At 38.7% G+C, this 21,001-nt stretch overlaps 1 protein-coding gene across 1 annotated transcript in view; it reads right to left on the bottom strand.

Moving 5' to 3' along the window:
- The window catches only part of LOC139982582 (zinc transporter ZIP4-like), a 36,035-nt gene that overhangs the window by 2,086 nt on the left and 12,948 nt on the right, over positions 1 to 21,001 (bottom strand). Inside the window, exons 3-14 of the mRNA XM_071995498.1 lie at positions 14,280 to 14,564; positions 13,412 to 13,622; positions 12,656 to 13,035; positions 11,201 to 11,372; positions 10,202 to 10,371; positions 9,257 to 9,421; positions 4,160 to 4,225; positions 3,153 to 3,248; positions 2,160 to 2,261; positions 1,561 to 1,612; positions 810 to 962; positions 287 to 474 (exon numbers count right to left, since the gene is read on the bottom strand). Of these exons, the coding sequence (XP_071851599.1) occupies positions 287 to 474; positions 810 to 962; positions 1,561 to 1,612; positions 2,160 to 2,261; positions 3,153 to 3,248; positions 4,160 to 4,225; positions 9,257 to 9,421; positions 10,202 to 10,371; positions 11,201 to 11,372; positions 12,656 to 13,035; positions 13,412 to 13,622; positions 14,280 to 14,564 (2,040 nt within the window). The remainder of the gene's footprint in view (positions 1 to 286; positions 475 to 809; positions 963 to 1,560; positions 1,613 to 2,159; positions 2,262 to 3,152; positions 3,249 to 4,159; positions 4,226 to 9,256; positions 9,422 to 10,201; positions 10,372 to 11,200; positions 11,373 to 12,655; positions 13,036 to 13,411; positions 13,623 to 14,279; positions 14,565 to 21,001) is intronic.

Genomic DNA, 21,001 nt, shown 5'->3' on the forward strand with positions numbered 1-21,001 from the left:
AGAAAAAATGGTTCATATTGAGTCAAAAGTATTATATAGCTCATTTGCATTGAAGAAAAAAAAAGTTCTAGTATTCAACTGGCGGCATCAGTATCAAAGTAAACGACTTTTCTTTAAATGTAAGTGGTCTTTTGTTATTCGTTACCCCACATCTCCCCTCTCTCTGCCCCACCCACCCATTTGTAATCCTATCCGCCTTTTTGGTAAAAAATTAAAATGTTGCAAAATGTCGACCAAACATTGTTGTAAGCCTGTGAAGTTATAATGATGTTTGTAACGCACGTACCATATCAGCGAGAGCAATATAGAGGAATGTACCGGCAGTTACAGCGAAGATCCACTGCCTTGCCTCGAGGGTAACACCAACGATGAATCCAACCACCAAGCCAGCGACGCAGGTCAAAGCAGACACAAAGTTTAGGACTAGCGCCCACTTTAAACTGATCCCACTCTTAAGTAAAATGGCGATGTCACCTTCAGGGGGAGAAATTTATACATATTCATCACAAAAGTTAGGCTACCATAGAAACATAGTTAGGAATTTGTAATAAACACGGTATTTTCAGGTTATACTACAAGAGCACTTGTTTGGGAAAATACGATCGAGATTATTGTGAAAGTCCTGTTTCTGTCAGTTCAGTATTTCTTTATCTTACCCTTTTCTCGCATAGCTTATCATCTGGTTGATCGCCTCAATATTTGTGTCTGGTTGCTATGGCCTTAGTCAGAATGATACGGCAAAATGCAACCTTAAAAGTCAGTCTCTCTCAAAATGAGAGAATTCAATTGAACAGAAAATGTAGCCTTACCTAACTCATGTGGAAGCTCATGGCAAAATACAGCAAGACTAGTTGACAGACCTGGTCCAATTCCAGCCAAAAAAGCTGCCCCGATAGCCAAGCCATCACCGAAGTTATGCAAGCCATCGCCTATTATGACCATAACCGGCAACGGTCCTTTCGCTGTGAAAATGCAAATATATCAACAAATTAGGACAACATGCCTGACAGTTACCTATATGGAACGCCAAAAGGGTCCAAAATTGAAAATGAAATATTCTGTGTATATATTAGTTTGTCAGTCACATACTTACGACAGCTGCGTGACATTATAAATGGTGTTTATAAAGCGGCAAAATGAGTAAGAAACATGATTAATTTGACCCACCTATATATATATATATATATATATATATATATATATATATATATATATATATATATATATATATATATATATATATATATATATATATATACTTTGTTTTAACTATATACTTTGTTTTAATATATATATATATATACACTTTGTTTTAACTGCAAACGAACTGTCACTGACGTCATAAATGGGGACATTACCATGGGTGCAAACACACAAACACTTGTTGTCTGATCACATGATGTATTTTAAAAGCAATTTCTAATCCAGTGAAAGCCAAACAGGGCAAAATGAACTGTAGGCTATCTACCTTTTATATACAGCTGTTGCATTTTCATCTTCGATTATCCCAATTAAGTTATATAAAGAGGAAGTTATAATTAAAACAAAGAGAAAGCTTACAAAAACATATCCATCTTCTTTGGGCTTTGGCTTGTTCGATGTCTTTTGTTTCCTGTAAAGCAATTTGTAATCACGAATTGAACACATCAATTTGCTTCAAGATAAGGGAAAATAAATTCACAAAAACAGAGCACCTTCTTCTTCACTCCACCAGACACTTATTTTTCTGCCGCGCCTGTCTTCTTTGAAACGAGGAACATCACATTATGCAAATGATATATGGGGGCTTGTAATTAAGGGGTGACCTTATTAAGACCTTAACTAAATTTGATGAGCGCAACACTCCACATCATAGTTTGCACATATGTAACGAGTTTTCGAGATTTATCAAAAATTTCCAATATCTTGGAAACGAAAGAAAGCCTCGAAAAACTTCCACATATATTGAATACGATTATCACACACACGACAAATGTACTGAATATGGGTATAGGTGTCCTAAGTACTTAAATAATTAACCATGTTATTCAACTACAACCTACACTGATCAAAGATATATGTCTCCACATTATCAAACGATTGTCACGTATCTGTGGATGTTTGTGAATCAAAATCAAAACTGTCCACGTAATGACGTAATGGTTAGATAACATCCTTACCTCGAACACGTGACGCTTTTCCCCTGCCACAAATTGAGGTGTCGACGGTCTTTCTTCAGCCATAATTTGATCATCCGATAATCCGGAATCGTACGCCCCATTCTGAGGGGGAAGGGGGAGACCGTAGATGAAAAAAATGGATTAGTTGGTTGTTTACATATTGAATCCTTGTCTACTCTTAATCTCCCCTTTACTTTTCGGCAACTCTCAACAATGAGATATACCATACGGTGTTACCACCCTTGGAAACTGCTTACTGGTACAGCAATGCTTTTTGTTCTGTACCCTATATCGCCCCAGCGCGTTTTCCATCTTTCTTGAATTTTGCCGCTTCTGATCCTGTCCTCCCCCCCTCCCTCCCCCCCCCCCGAAATCTCAAGAGTGACGAGGGGAGGGTAAGAAGTCTACATCACGGGCGCCGGAGTCAATTAGGGGGACCGGGGTTATGAAAGATAAATAATCATTTATTCCTTTTTTCATAATATACTAAACGGAAACAAATGAATACCCCGACCGTTGATATATTTTTTCCTGGGTCCAACCTGGTCATTGCTCATTCCCCCCAACCCCCCCCCCCCCACATCCCTCCATCTCCTCCATACCCGGATTAACATCTTCGAAGGTCCTAAGATACAGTTCCCTCATGACGTTATGAAAAGACAAAGCTGCAGTAAGATCTCTCCTGGAAGTATTTACAGAAGTCTCCAGCGATCTTGGGGACTCTGCTTATTGGATTATCTGTCACTAAATTCTTCCTTCTTCTTTGCATATCAATCTCTCAGATATTCTTCTGTACATATTCAAGTTAAAGCTCGAAATTAATTTTAAGCTCAAATTTAATGTTAAATGTAACTTTAAAGCTCAAATTTAATGTAAATTCAATTTAAAAGCTCAATTTAAATGAAAAATTCAATTTTAAAGCTCCGCTACATCACTAAGAAAGTTGGTAAAGCATCGAAAACATAAACATGTAGTGTTCAGAGATATACTAACCTGCTTGGTGACGTCATCGGTTGGTGGATGACCGTTTCGTCGAACATCTGGATTGTCATTATTTTGACTGCTAGGGGATTTGGGGGATCCCATTTTCTGCGAAAAGGTTAACCAAAATGTTAGCTCTTTTGCATTTTCTAAAAAGTTGTATGAAAATGTCTTTGTTTGAAAATGTTTGGAATGTCTTATTGGTAGCACAACTATGCGAACTACAATCGAAATTGGGAGATACAAAAGTGTGACGTCACGAGAATAAAGTCGATTAGAGGGCGCTAGAAGAAAATAGTATAAACAGACAAAATTATGAGCCTGAATTTTCTTTTTAAACTATTAATGCTGATGAATTAGTTAATTTGATGGAAGAGGTAGGAGAACATAGACTAAGGAGGAAGAGCTTTGTTTCCAGAAAACTCATCTTTCCCAGTAACCGTCAAATATCTTCCCATCCCCTCCACATAGAGTATCCTCAAAGAGACGTTACTTCAATGTAAGACGCGATTTCAAACGTCATTTAAAGTATGCGACAAAACTAGCCTTGAACTATACCTTCATTAAGTAGCTTGTTCAGTTTCATGGTTAGGATTAAGTAACCGTAAGTTACCTTCTAACCGTCACTAACCGTTGTACCCCGAATAACCGTAGTAAAATGTTGGCAATATTGACACTGCTTACCCAAACATGGGGCAACATGTGACTTTATTGTAATCGGGAAGCAACATGTTTATGAATCTATCAAAGATTTTATGTTCAGACTTAACTTAATTAAAGCTGAAGGCTTCTGTTTTGTAATAAATGTTCAATGTTGATGTTATGAATAGGAAGATAAGTTCACACATCAAGCTCTTAATTAAACGAATATCTTGTAATACAATTATAGTGTTATAAGTAACACACTATTGATTTTGTGTTAAAGTGTCCATATATGGATGAGGACGTAACATTTGCAAACGCAATCAGGTGCTTTATTGCAAACCTAACTTTTTTTACGAAATCATTTTAATTGTTACCTCTAAGTCTTGATCTTGTTGATCACATTTGCCGCTTCGATCTACCCCGTGAGAATGGGTGTGTCCCTGAGGAGTAAAGTATATACAAACTTCACAGTGCAATAACGAGGGCAGTATTCACAAGTAAGATAAAATGTCGTACTTCGTTAACGGTATTCCATGATACTTACATACCCCCTCCCCACTCCTCCCCACCCCACCTTCTCACTGTTGTCACGAAACTTTGTCTGTGGCCGTATGTTATCCCAGTCAGTAATAACAGTTATACCGGAACAGTAAATATGGGGGCGCTATATATATATAAACGTGTATGAAATCCCTTTGTATATAAAGGTACGGTTGCTGTAATAGTAAACATACGACACATATACGCGTGTAGTACAACGTGGCTATACACTGAAAACTTAAATTGGTTCACCGACTAACATAACGTTAGTCCATCTGGTGCCTCTCCCGACTAACATAGCCTTAGTCAGTTGCTATACCGACTAATTTATTCCTTAGTCAGTTGGATTTCTTCGTCGGTCATCTTAGTCCGTCAGCTTAGTCGATCAACAATTTCTTAGTCGGTAAATGTATATTAGTCAGTTACATTAGTTGGTGACATTAGTCGGTCTTTACCGACTAATTTATATGAGCCACCGACTAGTTTATAGCAGGTTTTACATTAGTCAGGATGGTGCCTCTCCCGACTAAGCTTTCTTAGTCGGTATCGACTGACTAGTTGCACTGACTAGAATCACTGAAAGAATTAAACCCGACTAGTTTCACTGACTAGCATCACTGAAAGAAAAGAGAGCAGAAGAAACACAAATAATGTGTACGTTGGCAGTATTTATTTCTGATAAAACTTCTGATGTCTACAAAGGCTGACTTTCGACAGATAGAGAAGAAATCACTGTAAACAAAAATCTGAAAATATGATTTTATTCCAACAAAGTTAAGACAAGTTAATGGATCAAACATGAATCGCAAAAGTATAGCACTGCACAATAATGCAAAGTTGAATCTTGGGCAAGGGTTCCTCATGACTTTCGTTTTAAAGTGGTACCCCAAATCGACACCAGTTAAGTCTTCACGAACAAAGAGTGTTTCTCTTAACTACAAATGGCCTCCCACTTGTCTTCAGGAAGCCAAAATCTGCACCATTATTGACCTGTGAACAGAAAATATGATATACGTGTAAGCACAGATACAGATATAGCATATGATAGCTCACATTATCATAAACATACATTTAAATTAAAATTTTATAACATATTGGGAGGTATACATTTCATTCTAGGTCCCTCAAATTATAAGCCAGGAATAGCAGCTTTACCAAATAATTATTAGCTTTGCACAGCATAACACCAAGTTATTTTTCAAAGCGTAATAATTATGTTAATCATGTTAATAATGATCCCAATAGACCGGGAGTCCAGAGGGTTTGGTTAGCTGGGAAGGTAACCAATTGCCTTGTACATCACAATGTTCACAGTGCATTCCTGTATATGAAACCAGACGACTGGCAAACCGACTGTGGTGGGTGTGGCTGGGAGAGCAATTTTAAAGTCACCTGATAGCTAACCTAGATCAGCTTTCATGGTAACACATCAAAGTAAGTACAATGTGTCAGGTATGGCCCCAAGAGCAACAAATGGCCATTGCCAGTAATTATTGGTGGTGGGGTACCCCTGCCAGTGATCTTTAATTGACCCCTCAAGGCTGACCTAGGTCAGCTCATGAGGTAACCACTTGAAACCTACTGGAAAATGTTGGTTAGGACTTCAGATACAACTGATGGGCATTGCCAGTAATTTTTATTGGTGGGGTACCCTTGCCATTAGACCCCCAAAATGCCCCCCCCCCTCATTGATCTAGGTCAGCTCATGATTTAACCAGTTGAAAACTACTGGAAAATGATTGGCAGGATTCTATATGTAAGGGATGGGCGGACTCTGGCAGTGGTGGCCCACCAATATAAAATACTGGAAATGCCCATCCTTACATATGAAGTGATACCTATCATTTTCTTGTAGGTTTCAACTGGTCAAATCATGAGCTCACCTAGGTCAATGAGGGGATGGGCATATTGGGGGGTCTTCTGGCAGGGGTACCCCACCAATAAAAATTACTGGCAATGCCCATCCCTTGTATCTGAAGTCCTAACCAACATTTTCCAGTAGGTTTCAAGTGGTTACCTCATGAGCTGACCTAGGTCAGCCGTGAGGGGTCAATTGTTGATCACTGGCAGGGGTACCCCACCACCAATAATTACTGGCAATGGCCATTTGGTGCTCTTGGGGCCATACCTGACACATTGTACTTACTTTGATGTGTTACCATGAAAGCTGATCTAGGTTAGCTATCAGGTGACTTTAAAATTGCTCTCCCAGCCACATCCACCACAGTCGGTTTGCCAGTCGTCAGGTTTCATATACAGGAATGCATTGTGAACATTGTGATGTACCAGGCAATTGGTTACCTTCCCAGCTAACCAAACCCTCTGGACTCCCGCTCTACAGATCAGTGAAACTTTGACCAAACTTATGAAGCTTGCACGTAAATGATATACTAGACTGTTTTTTTTTTAAACAGGTTATGAAAAGTATCTTTAATATCATTAAACAGTTGGGTACAATAGTTAAACTCACTCTTCCATCTTTTTTCTCTATGGTACTTGTTCCTTTGCTTTTTGGACTCTTGGATAAACTCCTTTGTTCTGCGAAGGGTACCAATATATCATCTTAAAACATGTCTTTAAGCCATATATAACACAGTTCTCCTCTTCTGTTGTTGTCTCCACACTGGTGTCGTACATCACAGGAAACCTCACCCTTGACTTAGATATTTGTCTTTTCAATTCCTGCTGGAAAGAAGAAACAGCAAAGTATTCATCATTTGAACAAAAAATTAAATAAAGTTGTCACCACAAAGTTATGTGAGATTTGCTTCCACTATAGTCTCAAAAAACAATCCCAAAGTTTGAAGCAGACTGTATAAAGCTGAAAATTTGAACGAGAGTGTCATCACCATTGCAACCAGAATCAAATGCCCAGAATACAGAGATAATAAAACATGGGCTAAATCTTTGTTTGTTTTTATGATCTTTAAAAATATAAAATTTTAGAAACAGAAGTGCCCTGAGCCAACTTATTTATAGGCCTAATCGTTTTTAGTTGTTATTTTGCTTGCTCACATAACAAGCCTGTTTAGACCTAGGCTAGAGAAGAAGCAGTACTTTGTTACACTAAGTTTGTCTTTCGGTCGTTTTGATTTAGTCTTACTAGTAGAACTAAAGTATATAATGGACCGGCGAAGACTAGAGAATACCCAGAGTTTTAGCAACTGCGTTAAACTGTATCATCTTCATCTAATCTATTATTTACGTCAATGAGTTTCATTCAATCTAGGATCAAAAAGAGAAAACTAATTAATCTTAACCTTTAAACTTGGCTACTAAACAGATATGCTTGAATTACAAATAAATGTCAAAAAAACATAATCTACGAATCGATGCATATACATATACATAAACAGAATAATTTGAATTCGCGCAAGTGAACCCTGCACTACAGTGGACAGAAAAAAAACGTGCAATTAGACCAAACTAAACATACTAAATTTTCCGTTACTTCTACATAAAATATCAATACAAATACAACAACTTACTCTTTTGGCAGTGTACTAAAAGCACATGTTATAATAACTTCAGACTATCAAGCTTTCCTGAGAAAAAAACGGTTAATACTTCTTACAGTAAACAAGTCGACCGTGAAGGAATGTCGCAATTGTTTCCTAGGCGTGACCGGAAATTAAATACTAAAAAATGATAAATGAAAAGGTTAAATAGAACTGAAGCGTGCATCCTGACTGCTCGCAACATATATTACCGTTGACTAGCCAACATAATTTGTTCAGCCTACTGTGACTGTACGTTTGAAGGTCTAGCCTTGCTTATTCAATATCACAAAGCCTACCCATTTAGATTCACATGGGAAATTACAGGAAATCTTTACCAAATGAGTGTAGACTTCAAATAAACTATTGAGACTTATAGTTCCAGCATTTGTTTGGGAATAAATTAGAAGATTATGTGCCACTGTTCAATCTAGCCCAATACACACATAACACATTGTTAATTTGTGTTTAGAATGCACACTTAAGTGTTGAGAATGCACTGCAGTACCCAGTAGAAGCCTATAGGCTACTCACTGTCATTGCACTTGTGTATTGCGAAAGGCCAGCGTGACAACGGTAGCGTTACACTAACCATAATACAGTACTAGTGCCAGTGGCCTAACAATTAACTATAATTTTACCTTCAAGTTAAAGGAATAACAGGTAGGCCGATGATGGCAGTTATAATACCTCCATTCTTCTAAAGACCTTCTTGGGTGATTTACGGTTGAAAGTTGCTTAGAGTGATCGTATGAAACTATGCCAAGTCCAGCAAGCTGCCGTTGCCTCTCGGTTTCCAAATTGAAGTGAATCGAATTGGGTTAAAATACATTAGTCCGTCGACACCGACTAAGCTACGCTTATGGCGTAAATCGGGTGTCCGTATCGTTCTTAGTCCATGGGTTAATATACCTTAGTCCGTCGCCACCGACTAAGTTGCGATTATATTTTCCTTAGTCAGTGTAAACTGACTAAGAAGCAGCGATGAAACGAAGATTTTTGCAAGTCCGTGTGCATTGACTAACGTTACAGACTATTTTAACGTTAGTCCGTGGCAATATTGACTGGTTTATTTTTTCAGTGTACATTCTCATATTGTTCGTGGTATATTTTTTATTGAAATTAAAGCCTCTAATTGTGATAAATAAATAATGAACTGTGCTCATTAATTTATGAATAAACCGAACATTCAAACCCACTGCAGTGATAAAAAAGTGCATTTCAAAAGAGTGCATTCCTTCTGAAGTAAGAATTATTTACATTAATATGACAACCTTTTCTGGTCTAAAATTCATATCGGATCTTAGACACATGGCGTCCTTGTGGCGTCCGAGAATCAACATGTATATTAAAACAATCCAAAGTAAGGCTTGAAATCTTGAATGAACCCCGATTTATATTGTCTAACTGCAGGCGAAAAGTGAAAGAACTTACCGTAACGAAACCAACCAGCATTTCGAACAGAAAAAAGACATAGACGGTACCCATGGCTACCGTACATTTCCAGACATAAACAAATTCGGTTGAGAATGGACCATGATCATGATCATGATGATGATCATGTCCGCCGCTATGATCGTGAACATGAAGACCAAGAGCCTATAAAAAGAAAAGATTGCAAATGATGGTGAAATTATGATAAACGTCAAAGATATCTACAATCAAAGTGATGAGAGAAATTGGGATTCAGAGAACATTTCTTCATTGTTTTTAGAAAACCGCGACTGCATAAAGAGGGTATAGGTCACACATGTCAGCAACGGGAGAGAACACTTAAACTGATGGGGGGGTGGTCGGGAGGGTGGGGTATGATAGAAGGTTACCGATCAGTATTGGGACTCGGGCTGATGGATATTTATCTGTCATATTTTTTTCGTCTTGCTTATACAGAAAGAAGTGAGCGGTCTTGCACGATCGTGCAGCTTCAGCGATGCTGAAAGGTCACGTGCCTGTCAGTTAAGAAAGCTTTAATCAAGTGTCTGTATGTAGTGTTAAGTTTGGTCACGTACCTGTCGTTTTAAGTTAGGCTTAATCAAGTACCTGTATGTTTTGTGAAGTTTGGTCACGTGCCTGTCGGTAATATTAGGCTTAATCAAATACCTGTCCGTATGTAGTGTTAGGTTTGGTCACGTACCTGTCGGTTATGTTAGGCTTAATCAAGTGTCAGTATGTAGTGTTAAGTTTGGTCACGTGCCCGTCGTTTTAAGTTAGGCTTAATCAAGTACCTGTTTGTAGTGTTAAGTTTGGTCACGTGCCTATCGGTAATGTTAGGCTTAATCAAATACCTGTCCGTGTGTAGTGTTAGGTTTGGTCACGTACCTATCGGTAAAGTAGCATTTGGTCACGTGTCAGTATTGGCATCCAGATATAATGACTTACCATAGGCAGTAAATGTATCAGAGCATCACCGGACATCGCCGCCACCGCCAACGCAACCAAAGTATTGACAGCGTTATGGTAGAAGTTTTGTGACATACAAGGCAGAAACAGACCACTGAATATAGAGCAACCACTAATAATCAACACAGATACCATCCCATACAACCAAACTGAAATGAAAGTGGAAACGAAAAGCAAAAGAGATTATTTCGAGAAACACAAATGCATGCAGAAGCGAAGAGATATTAATAATGTACTATTGAATATTTGCATCAATAATTACTAGATCGAAAATTAAATTATTACATATTGGTACTCTTATGTTAGCATAGTTTGCCTGAATTTGTACTCGTACTCTTTGGTGGTTAAGGAAATCTCGTATTGATACCAGTGGAAGAAGTAAGTACTCGCAAGTGCGCTTAGAGCAGGGGTGGGCAACCTACGGCCCGCGGGCCACATGCGGCCCGCCAGTGATTGTTTTGCGGCCCGTGAGATGTATTGAGAAAAAGAATAAAAATCAATCTACTTCACATCATCACAAAAAAACGAGCTAGCTGCTTAGAATTTATCGGCACTAATGATGCTGTCAGGTAGGCCTATTATCCCCATGAATTATCAACTGTACTGTATTGACATTATGTTTTTGTGAATAAAGATTAAGTACACACACACCTATTGCTTGAAAGTTCTTGGAATCAATGGTTCAATGTTTCACCCCTTATATCTGGCCCATTCATTCAAAAAAGGTTGCCCACCCTAGCTGGCTTAGAGACATTGTATTAGTACTTCTCGTACTCAAACTCATATATCAAAGTAAATTTGTAAGTATCTTGATGATGGTGCAAGCCATCAGCTATTGTATGGCGGGTATATAGGACATGTCACTCGAAAACTTATATCTATCCTCTTCCGGCTTTGGCAAGCTACGAATTTATAATGTGTTAGTCTATTGCGCTACTCATTGTGGGTACCGGTAAGTGACATCCCACAGACAATTACCTTCTGGAGTCGCCACTGCTATCCCATCATCCACATGATCAACGGTAAACTGACACGCCCTGGATAGTATTTGCTGAATCAAGGATGGACATATCTGTGGAAATTCTGATCTTGAAATACCAACGCTGTGGTTGAAGCCGTGTATGTCGAACAGCTGATGTGCAGTATAGCACTGAAGGAACACAAAGTTAGAGGGAAATATTATTGTAGCTGTCATGACTTTTATCATTTTGAAGATCACTCAATTCTCATGGGTTGAATCCAGGGGGATAGGAAGCTTCCAAAAAATGGTGGGGCACAACATCAGAGGGGCACTTTCTCATTCCACAGCCACCACTCGTTATGCTATAAACCGATACACACCGGCCATATCACTTAAATATATATGATGTGTTAGTATGCTATCAATACTATTTATTGAGATTGTTTATTGTTAACCGTGCTACACAAAGATATGGGATGCCATTTTGAAAATAGCATGTACAGACTTAAAAGAAACATTAAACTTAACAAAGGCTTAAGATATCCAAAAGACAGTTCTTCATCAAAGGGGCAAATTTTATTTGACAGTAGGGCACATTTGCTACTTTGGAGAAGAAAATCGGGGGGAGTGGGGGTACGAGCCCCTAGTCCCCCCGGCTCCTACCCCCCCCCCCTGGTTGAATACAAATGTATGTACATGTGTATGTACGTATATATGCGTGGCTAGCACAATTTTCAAAACAAGAAAAACTTGACCAAGTTGGTCTTTCTTCCCCATTTTGCCTTACATCAAAAGTACGAGCGAAGAGAATGATAATTTCTAATATCTGTAAAATCAAACTGTGTTCGTTATCGAACACCACCCTACCATCCTGCGGCGATGGATATGAACTTTTGACGCTTAATTGCAAGGACATATTTCACTCAGTAGGTATGAAATTCTTACCTTCCATCCATTGTTATTTACGAAGAAATAGCGAAACAATCGTGGGAAAATATTATCATAACCAAGGTATATGGCTAGAGTCTACAATGACACAACAAAATTATTTCGGAGAATAAACGATGAAATACCGGATACCATCCGAAAAACAAATGTAGGTACTATAAACGTTTTCTTTTATAAACGAAAAGTCATCCAAAATAGAGCCTGGGAACTTGATCCTCTGCCAACTCAGTTCCCTAACATGGAGATTATAATCATGTGATCATGATGATATGACGCCTTTCCCCAAATACAAAAGGCTGCTTTAAATTCATAATACCATGTTGCAGATCTGCAAATACATTAATTATTTAGTTGACCCCTGTTAGAGTAGGAGCACCCCTCCAACCCTTTCCACCCATGTCTCTTGGGTGTGAATGTTGAGTCTTGGCTTGGATGCTACTCAAGGCAACTCAAATATGTAATCTCGTCTGTAATCAACCTTACCGTGTAATCTGAAGTTGATCTAGAATTGTGTATGGACTAACCTGTTTACTGAGCAACGATGTAACAACATCTTTCGAATTACTTGGGACTGTTTCCGTGTCATGATTGTCACCGTGGGCGTGGTCTTCATGGGCGTGTCCTCCGTGGGCGTGGTCATGACCATCGTCACCAACACCAGACATGGCCCTCTTTAGTAGTCGATGTGCTAAAGATCTCACTAAATCGCGACGATGCATGTGATGATCATGATCGCTGTGATCGTGTTCATGTTGGGCGTGGTCTTCTTCTACATGGGCGTGCCCGTGCTCGTCATGGGCGTGGTCATGATCGCCGTGGTCATGAGCGCCGTGGTCATGATCGCCGTGGTCATGCGTTGAGTGGTCACCGCCGATGGACAATTGTAGCAGCAGTTCATCTAATTCTGCACGAAACCAAAATTTAATATAAAAGATATTTGTTAGGAAGTCAATCCATTTGGGTCAATTTTCGAATGTTATTATGCTCGATAAAATATTTTCATGTTAGGCTTCAAACCACTTGTAGAGAAAATATGAACATTTCCGCATTGTGTCCCTTGACACAACCGATATTTATGCTGGTCAGACTGTCCATGCAATTGATTTGAAGCGTGAGTTATGAATTGCCGTATACTATACAACCAGGGTGATTTCTTCAGTATAGCCTATCATAATATATGCATATCATTCCGAGTGAAATGTCATGCATATACATGAATATGCATTCTTATAACTCTTTCAACAGTCCACTTTAACATCATGGTTGCAAACTCAACTCACCAATTTCACTGAGGTAATCGTCGTCCATACTGAACGTTTGCATCACTGCTTCTAAGAAAGTAGCCGGTCCTACTTCCTGCGCATGCCCGATGCATTGCCCTTCCAAGAATTTTACTATTAATTGCGATGCGATCTTGAATACGTCATCGGTCTTAGCTCCACTCTCTGGACGGTACAGAACGGATGAAAATATGGAGTCGACGTCAAAACACTTGAATTAAAAATGAGAATAAAAAAACACTGTAAGAAATGTCGTTAATTCATACAACTTATACAGTAAAAGTCAGGAACCTGCAATAAGCGTTACTTATCCTCAAACTTAGGACTGACAATTGATGTATACCCTCCACCCACCCCTACCCACCCAACCCCATCCCTCCGCCATCCAATTAGTTTCAGACCCTGCGATAACCACTTAAAGCTATATCTAGGAATAATTTGAAAAAGGTCAGTAAACAATACGTTGGGAGCTAGCCGTGCGGTAATATTATTTATATTTCTAACATTTTCAGGCGAAACCGTTGGCTTTAAATGTATGTTTGCGTTAAACATTTCCGTTGTGGGAAAATTACCTCACCCAGACACAAACATGATTTTAAACCTTTTTTGTACATTTTGAGTCATGTTCGGTTAAAGGACATTTCGCTCTTTGTGACGTTCTTACTTATTGCAATCTAGACAACAAGGTAACTAAAACAAACAAAAACACCATCGAACGCTCCTTTAAAACGTGAAAATTGCCACGCCACGAGATAAGCTCTTGCTTCAGGTAAAATCAGCAAATGAGGCATACCTTCTGAGAGAAGTGAATGTAAGAATAACAGGAAGTTGGAAGCCTATTTAAGATATGTAAATGTTGTCTTGTTACCCTTGAGTATGAACTGGGCCGGTAGTCTGATCTCATACTAATTAACAAAGTCTGCAAATCGGCTTTTGTCATAACATCACTTGTGCCACCTGTTGCGAGGAGAGCTTTAGCGTAGAGTTGAATACTGTCCAGATTGGAATCCGTTTGACAGTAATGCTGAAGATTTCTGGCTGATAGGGTGTGTAACAGAACTACGGATGCCTTGTCGAAACCGTCTTCGTCAATTCCATTTTCCTCGCTTTCTTCCAGAAGGACATAGATTCTTGCTGCGATTACTTCGGCACACTACAAGTAAAAATGATACGAAAGTTGAGTCTGAAAAGTAATCAACTTTAACCGTATTTGAGTCTGAAAATAGTACCTTGTCTCAACATTATAATACAGTTTGAAGCCCTAAACAATAGCGAGCCGACATAGTATATTAATAAACGCATTAAAACAATTACCAATTATCCATGAAACAGACAATGACGTCACACATTAAACCACGGAGGTTTCAAAGTAACTTTGATGAAGCCATCGACGAATGCCATACTCCAGAATCTCCATACTATTCACATATGTGTATATATGTTCCAAACAGCTTTCATTATATATTACTGAATCCACATGTAGTGAGAGTTAGCTAATTGCTGTTTGAATAAAACCTTACGAAAATTTAGTTACAGTGACGTCACATGTAATCAGATATGCCGTCCTACTAACCACATGCAGGATATAAAGCCACACATATTCATCACATTCATTATACGTCAAATCCTTATTTTGTTTTCATCTCAGTAAATATTGTAAGTTGAAAATTTCGTATCCCATCCGTATATGAATAATTTACTCCTTTGCGCTTCGGTAATATTTGTTACGCGCAGTGAATTAAGCCACACTGGGTTAAAGGTATGACCAAAGATTAACAGTTTCAAAACTTTATAGAGCAAGTTAAAAAGAAACACATTGGCTCGATTCCCATATTGAGAGTTCGTTCCCTTTGTTGAAAGACTAGAGCACTAACGGTGCAGTATAGTTCAAACCGGGGGTACACGTTTTCAGTCCGACACGTTTCAGTCCGAAAATAAAATACACGTTTTCAGTCCGAAAATGAAATACACGTTTTCAGTCCGAAAGTAAAATACACGTTTTCAGTCCGACACGTTTTCAGTCCGAAAATAAAATACACGTTTTCAGTCCGAAAATGATATACACGGGTATGGTGGGTGGGTTTGTGGGTGGACGGACGGACGGATGGACGTATGGAATATGAAATTTATTAATTTTATTCGGATAGGTAGCAGTCTCTTGAGATATAATTTATTTCGGGAAACACATCAAACCTTCGTTGCTTTTCATTATTGTTCTTTGAAACTTAAGACAAATGTACTGATGAAATGAGGACAAATATTGAATTAAAATTACTAGTTAGTAATGATGAAGTCACTTAATCATACTCTCCCCAATATACAATACATCTGGTCATATGATTTCATTATTTTCAAAGGTTTCATTATCATGTCAATTTTAGAGCTAAAACGAAACCAGTGTTACATAATCAAAGTTAATGTTGCAACCTTCATATATCACTTCTTCAACAATCTCTTACCTTTAGGTTTTTAATTTATTCGTTCGGAATTCACTAGTTTACAATTATCACGGTGACCGAACAACTGCCCCTGGGCAATTACCCCCGGACAATTACCCCCCCCCCCCCAGATAATTCCCAATCCGGACGGTTCCCACCCCAGAAAACTTCCCCTGGACAATTCCCAGCCGGTCGACTCCCCATCGGACAATTACCGCCCCCCGACGATTGCCCCCTGAAAACACCCCATCCCCCCCCCCGGGTCGTGACATGTGTACATGTTTATAAGGGTTTCACGATTTAACCTCTGATAACCCCAAATGATCTTTGCCCTCCACCGAAAACAATAGGCTTCTTTAACTCAATGTGGTACTTCTAAACACTAAATTAGAGCCAAGCTTCCAGTATTGTGATATCGAGTTTACAAGGTTTACACAATTTGATCCCTGGTGACCCCAAATGACCTTTGACCTCCACAAAAAAAAATAGACTTCTTGTACTCAATGTGGTACTTCTATACACTAAATAAGAAATTGGTCTGACCTTTCCCTCTTGAGATAGCTAAAAGAAACCAGTGTTTGGTGCAGTCCATACAAGGCATCACAGATCGTTGCGCACTGTACTCATTGTATGTGAATAAACTGTAATAGATGTTATATCCCTACAACAGGAAAACCTTTGAAGCTGATAAGTTGGCTCAGTCTTATTCCTTTCATAAGCATTGTATATTGAAAATCGCCCAGGATTCGCTGTTCCTTTAATGTCGCTACATTCAACGGGGTGGGGTGGGGGTGGAGGGTAATAAACTTTGCAAATAAGGTTGACTAACCCATTCTGAGAGACATAGATTACTGGGCAATTATTTCGAAAATAGAGGACTCCTTTAAGATAAATGTCAGCAAATATGTAGATAACCATTAAAAATAAATCATTACAGTCTGAACGATGTCACGAGATTTTACCAATGACATATATCTTAACCACGCCCCCCCCCCCCTATCACGGTGCACCTTTCTCCCATAAAAAAAAAATACTCAAAAGAGAAAAAAGATTATCACCGAATACGATACCGAGCGTTTGTAAAGTTCAAATTTTATATTAAATCATAGATCTGCTCTTCACCATGACGGATATCATATCGTCATATTTATCTCAAATCAGGAACCCATTGACCCATAAATTTCGCGACGTGCACGGACATTCCGGGATCCTTAGTATAACTTATCAACAATAATAATCTAAGAAGGAATAGGTCAATGTCAACTTGATAATAGTAATGTTTCTTTCTCCTTAACATCAGGCATTTTATACCTTCAAGAACAATAACTGCGGGGAAATTACCTAAATTTCCCCGATGTTTCTAAGAAAGATGTAAACAAACACTTATATGCGTTGTTATTATAGGGAAACCAAATAGCCTGTCAAAATAGAAGATAAATTGTTGAATTTTTTCCCGTCCACCCCATGGCCTTAGGACAAAATGGAACATGTGATTGATTAACTAAGTAGAGCAGCACGTGACACTGAACTTCTCTAGGTGTCTTTCTTGATCTTTCTAAGACGTTTGATATATTGACCATTCTATCTTATTAAATTATTTGCATTTGAATTTCGCGGATTAACGTATGACAGGATCACAAGTTATTTGACAGGAAAGAAACAATTTACTTCTTTCAAAAACATTCTAACTTGCAAACAATCTCTTGTGGTGCTCCCCAAGGTTCCATTCTTGGGCCACTACTCTTTGTCATCTACATGAACGACATAACCACGATTTCATCTCAATCTTCAATATTGATATTTGCAGACGACACCAGTATTTTTGTTCATAGACACAGATGTACAACGCCTTGAGAGTACTGCTTGCAGTGACCTTGTGTTAAACTCTGATTAGTTTGCTTCAAATAAGCTTTGGCTTAATGTTATCAAAACAAACTATATGGTCTTTAACATGCCTCATACTCATAACCACAACTTTAGTATTATCATTAATAACCACCCACTTCAAGCTGCTACCAGTGTTAACTTTCTTGGTGTCCTTATTGACTCAATTTCTTAATTGGCATGAACATATACTTCTCACCTGTGTTCGCAAGTTGCTACGGGTGTTGGAATAATCGGTAGATTTAGAAAGATATTGCCGAAACATATTCTTCGTACTATTTATCTAACTCTTGTTTATCTGCATCTCTGCTACTGTAGTCTTTCTTGGTCGGGCACTAGTAACTCAGCTTTAAGAAAGTTATTCGTTCTACAAAAACGAGCTATCAGACATAGGCCTATAACTATACGTATTCTGCACCACGCCAACACACCAGTGCACTTTTTAAATCACTTACTTTGTTAACATTAAATGACGCAATCAAATTAGTTAATATTGCCAGCTTCAACTCTCGCTTCTCCAACAATCTCTTACCTTTAGGTTTTTCTAATGTATTTTAACGTCTTTGTCTTCCTGGCAATCGGCCAACTTTTTCGAAGACAAGCTTGCATTATCGAGCCACCAGCACCTGGAATTCCATTCCAGAGAGTTTAACTTCTAAGCATAATGTACATTCTTTTCGTACAACTTTTCTAGATCCCTTATAAACCTCTACTAAGACCTTTTTGTATCATGTACTCTGTAAGCCATCCCTTTGTTAAATCAAGGGCGGCGGAACCGGGGGGGCACAGGGGGCGCGTGCCCCCCCCCCCACTTTTCCTCAGGTTAAAAAGGGGCCCTTTTTCTACATAAAAATTGAGGTGTCTCAAGTTAGCAAGAGGCCAGGGAACCAGAATGAACACTCGGGAAGGGCCGTTTCCGGCCATCTGAGGGGTTTGTAAAACCAAAAATTTTCTTGTACGCTCCGCGCCAACTGATGGTGGCGCTCCGCTCTGATAGTCGTGCACACAACTTTGCAAATCCTGGCTACGCCCCTGACTTTTAATGAATTTCTGTGGGTCAAACTCAAAGCTATTTCGAATGGAAAAAAAATTGTTAAGATATTAACAAGAAATACTCTAATTCGGAAGATTCCTACATTAGCAACTAGCATGATTTCACCTCATTTTGTCTCAAAAGAAAACTTGTTCCTTGTGTCCCAATTTGCACATTGGTTATTGCAGTGCTAGTATGCATATTTTTCTTGAGGAGGGGGGGGGGAGGCGTTGATGGAGTGATGTGTATACGCAAATGAGATAATACAATAAGAGTTATAAAGGGTACTAAATATAAGGCTGCATCAGTCCAATCGAATTTCTGCAAAGTGCCCTTTGATGTCGGTGCCCCCCCCCCCCAGATTAAAAGTGCTTCCGCCGTATGGCAAGCCGTTTTACTTTTTATTCGATATTTGATGATATCATCAAATATTTGGTGATATCAGAAAATAATTGTTGATATCATCAAATCATTTGATGATATCATCAAATAATTGCTGATATCAACAATTATTTGCTGATATCACCAAATAATTGTTGATATCAGCAATTCATTTGCTGATATCACCAATTCATTTGCTGATATCACCAATTCATTTGTTGATATCATCAAATAATTGCTGATATCAACAAATAATTGCTGATATCAACAAATATTTGCAGATATCAGCAATTATTTGGTGATATCAGCAAATGAATTGGTGATATCAGCAAATCATTTGATGATATCAGCAAATCATTTGATGATATCAACAATTATTTGCTGATATCATCAAATAATTGGTGATATCAGCAAATCATTTGATGATATCAACAATTCCAACATATCACTTATTCATTTGCTGATATCAACAAATCAATTGGTGATATCAGTAATTGATTTAATGATATCAGCAAATGAACCGTACATATCACTAATGCATGCTTTTGTTGATATCACCAATTCATTTGTTGATATCACCAATTCATTTGATGATATCACCAATTCATTTGATGATATCACCAATTCAACCGTGACGATGATATCAGTAATTCAACCGTGACAGCCCGTCTTACAAGCATGCGCACACGATGTCAGTGTACTAAGCAGTACATGCAAATGACAGTGACGAGACAACAGGGTACGGGTAGCGTTACTTTCACCTTGGCGATTGCGGTAAACTTGATGAAGCACAGATCGTTATTGACAGAAGTTCTCGGATTTTGGGGGAAGTAGAGAGGCTCTTAACTGGCAATGAGAATGCTTCTGAAGCGAAAGAACGTCTTCTCCAAAGCAAAGAGAAATTTAGAACGGATTAACGCGAGCATCGATGAGCACAGGTTCAATTCAATAGCAGCTGTGCACGATCAGCTCCTTTCAATCGCAGACGCACAGGCACAGCCAGACGGAACGTTGCAGCCATGAGCGGCGATCATGGGGGGGACATATTTTAGGTGGGGGATATAGTATCTAATATCCCCCTCCCCAATATTTGGTGGCATAGTGTTTTTGTGTGGCTATAAATAGAAAATAATGCATGAGATTATTTATCCAAATCCTATTTGGCGGTGGCTAAAACTTCATCCAACACATGCTGCCTGAGGTAAATGACTCTTCGTGGTCGTTTCTGTGACCTGTGACCGTATAGCATGTTGTCACTCATGATTATTATCATAATGTCTGTACATCCCTTGTGTATGAGTGTAAGTACGTACAATCATATATATGATCCACATCGATATGGGTTCACTGGGTCACTGGGTTTCCATTTGGCCTGTTTCCTACAAGATTTCTAACCGCAGGCACGTAGCCAAGTAGGGGGGGGGGGTTGGGGCGAAGATATTTTTGTCTTTTTTAACGATATCGAAGTTTTATATTTATAATATTTGTACACAATAAATTAACTGTGTCTGAATTTTCGAAAATTCCCTGACCAACATTCTTCATCATACTTCCCTCTACTGACCGGTCTGTTAGGGGTTGAAGGGTTTTTTTCTATATTGGTTGACCATAGATGAAATTTTGTGCAACATTTATGGATATGTTTTGAAGTGAATTTATAATTCAAATTCTGAACAAATAATGGGCTTCAAACCTTGAAAAGTGGGGCTGACGGGTATTGTATAGGCCGTTACGTAGTATTACCTTCCAAAGCAATGATCCACAGGAGAAGCGATGAGGTCGAACATGATGTGTGACTGGTGACAATCTTGAAAAAGGTTATGGATAGAAGAAAAAAACTATTGGGAAAACTTG

The sequence above is a fragment of the Apostichopus japonicus genome, chromosome 16 (genome assembly GCF_037975245.1).
Source record: "Apostichopus japonicus isolate 1M-3 chromosome 16, ASM3797524v1, whole genome shotgun sequence".
Taxonomy (NCBI): Eukaryota; Metazoa; Echinodermata; class Holothuroidea; order Aspidochirotida; family Stichopodidae; genus Apostichopus; species Apostichopus japonicus.